This window comes from Benincasa hispida, chromosome 2 (assembly GCF_009727055.1).
Source record: "Benincasa hispida cultivar B227 chromosome 2, ASM972705v1, whole genome shotgun sequence".
NCBI classification, from domain to species: domain Eukaryota; kingdom Viridiplantae; phylum Streptophyta; class Magnoliopsida; order Cucurbitales; family Cucurbitaceae; genus Benincasa; species Benincasa hispida.
In genome coordinates, this window is record NC_052350.1 from 14,515,734 (window position 1) to 14,523,476 (window position 7,743).

Sequence of the window (7,743 nt, forward strand, 5' to 3'; positions counted from 1 at the left end):
TGATAGAAAGAATAATATGGAGTATCTTTATATCATATCTATTGTCTTATATGAAAAACGTATATTGGAAGAGTTGCCTACTTTATTTTCTAGATTATATTATACTCATCTACGAGTAATTGAAACATTGCAACAATGAAACATATGCAACAATGAATCTGAAGTTCATGAATCCAGACATATTTACAATTTGGCATGATAGATTAGATCATCTAAGGTCTATAATGATGAAAATAATTATTGAGAATTCAAATGGACATCCATTGAAAAGCCAAAAGATTCTTCAATCTAATGAATTAGCTGTCACACCCCGTCCCAGACTACCCTCTGAGCCTAGGAAAGGACATGACTTCAGTAATTATCAACCCTTTTGTTGACACTTACTACCTAATCACTATTGCGGAATAACTCTGATACCAACATATAACTCATACACAGTGGATGCCTATTATGCCAAAATTTATTAATTTAAAAAACACAGCATATATAGAGTGATTACATTACTAGTTTCACAAGTTTTGATGCCCAAAACCCTAGTCCCTATATGAACAGCTGTAACATGTGTGCAATATTTACAGTAACCACCTAACAGACGGGTTACAATATCTTTATCCTGTAATAGCATAGCAGATGCAGAGCTATCTCTTGAGGATTTGACCGCTACCTTGGGGAAAGGAAAACATTTGAAAATGGGGTGAGTTTGCTAGTCCAGTGAGTGACTTAAGAAAGATAACTGATTCTCATGCAATAGTCTCAATAAATAGATTAAACTGAAATATAAACTTCTACAGTAACCTTGTACTGCAATACAAACATTTTCTAAGCATAAAACATATAAAGCTGTTTTATCAGAAAATATTAAAACTGCTTCTTAGTTGAGAATAACCCTACTGCGGTTAAATACCAACATCAACTGCTAGTCAAGAGAGAACCCTTTTGCTCAATCTCTGACTTCTAGTCAAGAGAGAACCCTTTTGCTCAATCTCTGACTTTAACTCCCTATGTGCATGGGGCCATACTAAGTACCGTCATATTTCTGGGTACTTCTGCTCAAATACCTTCTCTAAACTTGTCCTTCAGTATCGAGCTGCTTGGATACTTTCTCAACTGTCCTTCGGTATCGTATTTTAAGAAGAACTAGTCATAAATGACTTTCTCTTTAAGGCATGTAAAGCACAATGCATAGAAAACATGTCTTTAAAGATACTAATGCATGTTGGGTGTATTTAAACATACATAAATAGCTTTTCAATAAACTTTTCATACATGCATGCGTTTAAAACATAACTCATGGTTTGCTTGAAAATCACTTTGTAAAACTAGATGGCATGAGAATAATCTTTCTTTAAAATATGGTTTCTTTAAAACATTGTAAATATTTAGTTAAATGTTTTAGTCACTCACTTTGATCGTCTAGGAAATTTTCTCTCTAGAAGTTCTTTGTTTACCTCGGGCTCCCTTTTGAACCCCTAAAATCCAGATTCAATTTAAAACTCAGATTACTCATAGTTCTAAGCCTTATTTTGAGATACTTTCTTCTACAAACATGCTCTACAATATCTCAGAAAACTTACTCTAAAATCTAAGCTATAAACTTCTCGTGGTTTGGCCGGAATCTACAAATCTTCAAGACTAGCCTAAGCTTACCTGACAGCTTAACCCTTTTGTCTTTTTCTCAGTTTCTAGCCCGATCCCTTGGAGCTTCTTCTTCAGCAGCCCTACCCTGAAAACTACACTTGTGAATCTTGTCTTTAGAATCACTCCAAACGCATGAGTATACTGGGCGAACTCCTCATCCCAAGTTGATGCTGTTTCCAGACTTCACTGTCTAACCGTGTCTCCTTTTGAAGTTTTATGACCAACGCATAGATTTGCTATCAACGTAAAGTTTAATCAGCTTTCACGCTCTTCTTAAAGTTCTTTTGAATTATGATCTGAAAAGAAGTCCTTGGCCCTATTTATAGGCGTCCAAAAACTCTCCAAGGTCGATACCTCCTACTTGGTCGCATGTCCAAGTGTTTTTTCCCCACACCATCAACGCAACCTTCAATTATCGCAAACTAAGGTGTCTTCCTCTTCATTAGCCAACACAAAATGCTCTATTTTGCATGTCCTCTTGTGCGTCCACCTAATTTGCTTAAGGCTTAAGATTTCTTCCCTACAAGCCACATGTTCGGATGATGACCTTGCATGCGTTTATCCAATCTCATATGCATTAACCACAAATGCGCCCATCCAATTTGCCGCAACCTTCCTATGTCCGGACACCATCAACCAACGCATGCGTCCATTCAATCTTTCCTTGTGCATCTAATTGATGCAACTTGGTCACTTATACTAGATGCTCGCAAGCTTGTCTTTGGCCGCATATCCTTCTCCTTCGCATGACTTACCTTTGCTCTATGCGCTCAACTAAGATAATGACCAACACTCCTTCAACGCATACTACTAGCTTGTCCTATGCGCCCACAAACCCTCGGATGTCCAACGCATAGAACATGTCCAACGCATAGTGTTGCCACATACTGTCGCGTAGCACTACCACATCCATCGCATCCATCGCTGCATGCCTCGTACCACATCACCGCATGCCTTTACACCGCATGCCCTCGCACCGCATCACCGCATACTACCAACATATTTCCTTTGGCCGCATACACGCATACTATCGTGTCCAACGTCGAGCGCCCTTGGATACACAACTTGAGGATGTCGCATGCATTGTTCTAACCTCTCAAAACATTTGGTTTCCGCATGCGTTGTTCTTGACCACACTTTGGCTTCCTTCAATGCCCCAAATAACCTCTAAATGAGCAAAACCAACTCATGGATAACACTTAGTCAATTTTCTAGCTTCCAACGCATGGGTTATACTTAGCAAAATTTTCCAAGTTTTCCCCAAGAGTCAAGCTTTCAAATTCACACTTTTCTTCTAATTTCTCACCCTTTTCTCTACAATTACACATTAGTTTCCACATCAACCTGCTCACCATACTGATCTCAGTAGGGAACATACTCAAGTAGAGAAATTAGGGTTCAGAGTTCACATTTACCTCCCCCTTATGAAAATTTCGTCCTCGAAATTTGCTACAAGTCCGTCAATTAAACAACTGCGGATACTTGTTTCTTATTTTCTCTTCAGCTTCCCATATTGCTTCTTCTGTTCTATGGTTCTGCCATAGAACCTTTACCAATGGGAATGTCTTATTTCTTAAAGACTTGTTCTTTTCTGTCAAGAATCTCCATTGGCACTTCTTCGTAAGAAAAATTCTCTTTCAACTGTACTGGTTGCTCAGGCAACACATGGGTAGGATTTGACACATACTTCCTAAGCATTGCCAAATGAAACACATCACGGATACGAGATAACTCTGGAGGTAAATCCAACCTATATGTCATTGGGCCAACTCTTTCTATTATCTCGTAAGGTCTAATATACCTCGGGCTTAATTTCCCTTTCCTACCAAATCTGAGTATTTCTTTCCACGGAAACAACTTAAGAAATACTTTATCACCAACTTCAAATTCTAATTCTTTTCTCCACTTATCAGCATAACTCTTTTTCCTGTCTCGAGCTGTCTTAAGATTATCTCTTATAATCTTAACATTGTTTGATGTCTGCTGCACAAGTTTTGGACCTAGTAATTTCCTTTCACCGACTTCATTCTAACATATCGGATTTCTACATGGTCTTCCGTATAGTGCCTCATACAGTGCCATTTTGATACTCAAATGGTAACTGTTGTTATACGCAAATTCAATCAATGACAAATGCGTATCCCAACTGCCCTTGAACTGCAATACACACTCTTAGCATGTCCTCTAATGTTTGAATTGTCTGCTCCGACTGACCATCCGTCTGTGGATGAAAAGCTGTACTGAAATATAAATTGGTACCCATAGCTTTCAGCTAGGCCAAAACTTCGATGTAAACCTGGAATCTCGATATGATACACTCGAAACTGGAGCCCCAAACTAACTCACAATTCGGTCAACATACAGCTTAGCTAATTGGTCTAGGGTAAAAGTAACTTTGACAGATAAAAACTTAGCTGTCTTTGTCAATTTATCCACAATTACCCATATACTATCATAGCTCGCTGGTGTCCTAGGTAACCCAAACAGAAAATCCATCGTAACATGCTCCAATTTCCACTCTGGTACTGGGAGTGGATTAAGCAATCTTGCTGGCCTCTGTCTTTTTGGCTTAACTTGTTGACATACTAAACACCTGTCAACATACTCTGTTATTTCTCTTTTCATACCAGACCACCAATACGATCTCTTTAATGTTCTATATATCTTCGTACGGCCTGGATGAATAGCATAAGCCGAACTATGTGTTTCTTCCAGAATAGCCTGTTTAAGTGCTAAGTTATTAGGTACACATACCCTATCTTCTTTTAATAGCACTTTGTCTGCTCTTAATTGTAGTCCATCCTCAGACCTTTACCTACTTCTTCAGCTAACTTCTGAAGATCAAAATCTTTTAACTGTTCACGTAGAATATCTTCTACGAGAATAGGACGTACTTGAAATGAAGCTAGTAACCCTCATATTTGACCAACTGATAATGCTACCTTAGCATTATACAACTCATGTATCAGTGCACCTTTCACTGAACAGATAGTAGCTCTGGTTGATCTGGTCTTTCGACTTAGAGCATCAACTACCACATTTGCTTTATCTGGGCGGTAATCATTTGTACAATCATAATCTTTGATCAACTCAATCCATCTTCTCTGTCTCAAGTTCAACTTCTTCTGATCAAAGATATACTTCAGACTTTTATGATTAGTGAATATATGGCAACACTCACCAAACAGGTAATATCTCCATAACTTTAGAGCCAACACAATTGCTGCTAACTCTAAATCGTGCATAGGGTAGTTACATTCATGCTTCTTTGACTGTCGAGAAGCATAGGCTACTACCTTTCCTTCCTACATCAGCACACATTCTAACCCTTGTTGGGATGCATCACAATAAACCTCAAACTCTTTACCCGGTGTAGGTAAAGTTAACACTGGTGCTGATACTAACCTCTATTTCAACACTTGAAAACTGTGCTCGCACTCTAGCGACCACTCAAACTTTGCATCTTTTCTGATCAGGATTGTCAATGGCAGAGCTATCTTAGAAAGCCCTCCACGAATCTCCTGTAATAACTTGTTAAACCCAGAAAACTGGTTACTTCTGTTACATTCATGGGTTTTTCCTAGTTGACTATTGCTTCTATCTTTTGGGAATCTATGCTAACTTCGTCAGCTAAAACTAATAAATGTCACATAGAGAAGATACGACTTTGGTTAAAAAGCCAGAAATCACAAACTTACTAAACTTAGCAATTTAACGTTCTTTCCCTTAGCATATTGCAAGTCACCTCCAGATGTTAATTGTGCTTCTCTGGCATAACTAAATATAACTAAGTAATCCGCTATAAAACCTATCAACAAATGTCTAGATAAAGATGAAAATTCCTATTCCATTCCAAAATCATAAATACCATTGCATGAGCATTCGTCATCCAAACGGCATTACTAAGGAACCTCATTAATGTCATTTACCTAGTTCTGAAAGTAGTCTTTGGAACATCTGTGTTCCTCACCCCAACTGGTGATAACCTGAATCCTTAAAAATCTATCTCTTAGAAAACACCGTGGCTCCCTTTATCTGATTCGATATGAGATATCTATACGAGGCAATGGGTACTATTTCTTAATGTCACTTTATTTCAACTGTTTATAGTCTATGCATAATCTAAGAGTACCGTTTTCTTCTTGACAAACAAAACTGGTGCTCTCCAAGGCGACACACTGGGTCTAATGTACCCCTTATCCACAAGTTCTGTAACTGAACTTTCAACTCCTTCAGTTCTGTTGGTCGCCATCCTATATGGTTCCTGGATATTAGGTGTTATACCTGGAACTAACTTCAATAATAAACTCTATTCCCTATCACAGGTGGTAAGCCTGGTAAACTCTTCAGAACACATCTAAGAATTCTTGTACCACAGGTACATCCTCAGGTCCCACTTTCTATCATATGTGAAACTACTACATAGGCTAAATAAGCTTCATATCCTTTACTTAGCAACTTCCTACCTTCACTGCTGATATTAAACTTCCTGGAAGTATTTCTTTAACTTCCTACCAGGTTATTTCTTTTTCATCTGGTTTCTTAAAACACTGTTTCTTTCTTAAAACAATCCACAGTGCATAGTGTTTACTTAGGAAATCCATACCCTAAGATAACATCAAACTCTAGTAATTCTAGTGGAATCAAGTCAACCCATAAACTCTAATTCCCAATAATTACTTCAACATTCTTGTAATACTCATGTACAAATAGAGTATTCTCCTACAAGTGTAAGAGATAAACAAATCCTCATTCATACGCTCAAGCACTCTATCTTATATGTAATGCACAATGCTAAATGAAATGAATGCTGTAGCACCAAAGATCAAATAACGCATAAGCGGAACTGATTACATAAATATCGTACCAGTTAACAACATCTAAAGCCTCTTCCGCTTCTTGGTTGTCACAACGTATACTCTATCCTGCGATGTTGTCTGTTGCTGTTTGGGGTCGTCCAGCTACCCCTTTTTGCTTAGCTGCACCGAATCCCTCACTTGGGCTCCGGTCGCTCTAGGTTGGTCTACAATATGGGTAACTTCTCTTTGTTCACCTTGTGCTCCATGATCTAGCTGGGGACAATCTTTCTTGATGTGCCCTACTGTCCGCACTGAAAGCACACATTCCTGTTGCCATTAACATACTCCTAATATGATGCTTACCACAGGTTTTCACAATAGGCTCCTTCCTGTACTAGCTACTGACTCTCGCTAAGTACGACCTGATATTGATTTACCACCGGTTCTCAGCCGCAGTCTTGACCTCTTTCGACTTGAACTTGTTGGCTCGTGCCTTCAAAAACCTCTCATACTTGACTGTCCAGAATGGGGTCTAAAAATTTTACCTATTGTTTCTCCAGGCGTCCTGAACTGTCCCACACCTAGCTGGAGTATATCTTCCCTCGCTACACTTCGCTCAACTATGATGGCAATCTCAACTAACTAGAGTGAAATTCACCCAATTATATGTAGAGGTAACAGGTGTACGTATCTTTCTTCTTAGATCCAATTACTCAATATCATCTGCACTCCTCTCTCTCGTAATTATCGAGAAGGGCAATATTGAGATAACTCAGTAAATCTTTGTTCGTACTCAGAAAACCATCATCGATCCCTGAGTTAGCCAAAGGAACCTCCCTCTTTGCTTCTTAAAAGCTCTAGGGTAGATATTTATCCTCAAATACTTGTCTGAACTCGGCCAGTCATAGTTTCTTGAACTACTTTTTCTGCCTAATCACTTTCCACGATTTCTTGATCCTTTCTGCAGCAAGAATTCCGCTAACCCACCCGACCTTACAGTCCAAGGCACTCATAACATTAAAAAATTTCTCAATCAAGTCCAACCAGACCTCAATAAAATAAATCTAACCTAGATCTTGCTCCAATTGAAACATCGTGGCACCTAAAGCTTTCAGCTTCTCGATGCCGAATTTCTTCTCTTGATCGGTCTAAATCGAATCCTACACTCGCCACCAATCTCTGGGCGATTCTATTCAAAATATTTGAACATCTCCATTCTGTAGAATGACATTAAGACTTACATCTATCCGAGGTACATCCGACTTCTATTTGCATGAGAGGTCTGTTTTTGTCCTTTTTGGCGTCT

General features: G+C 38.7%; 1 protein-coding gene across 1 annotated transcript; it reads right to left on the bottom strand.

Moving 5' to 3' along the window:
- Window positions 1–3,204: 3,204 nt before the first annotated feature.
- Window positions 3,205–4,134, bottom strand: LOC120071979. Its single transcript, XM_039024408.1, has 2 exons — window positions 3,985–4,134; window positions 3,205–3,666 (listed from the first exon to the last, which is right to left on the bottom strand). The coding sequence occupies exons 1-2, from the start codon at window positions 4,132–4,134 to the stop codon at window positions 3,205–3,207; spliced, it is 612 nt and encodes a 203-aa protein (XP_038880336.1).
- Window positions 4,135–7,743: the final 3,609 nt, after the last annotated feature.

Excerpts from the sequence above, each read along its gene's own strand:
- LOC120071979 (XM_039024408.1), bottom strand. The coding sequence starts at position 4,134 with ATGGATTTTCTGTTTGGGTTACCTAGGACACCAGCGAGCTATGATAGT. Across the intron at positions 3,667-3,984 it reads AGCTGTATGTTGACCGAATT|AATGAAGTCGGTGAAAGGAA; the intron begins GTGAGTTAGTTT and ends CCGATATGTTAG.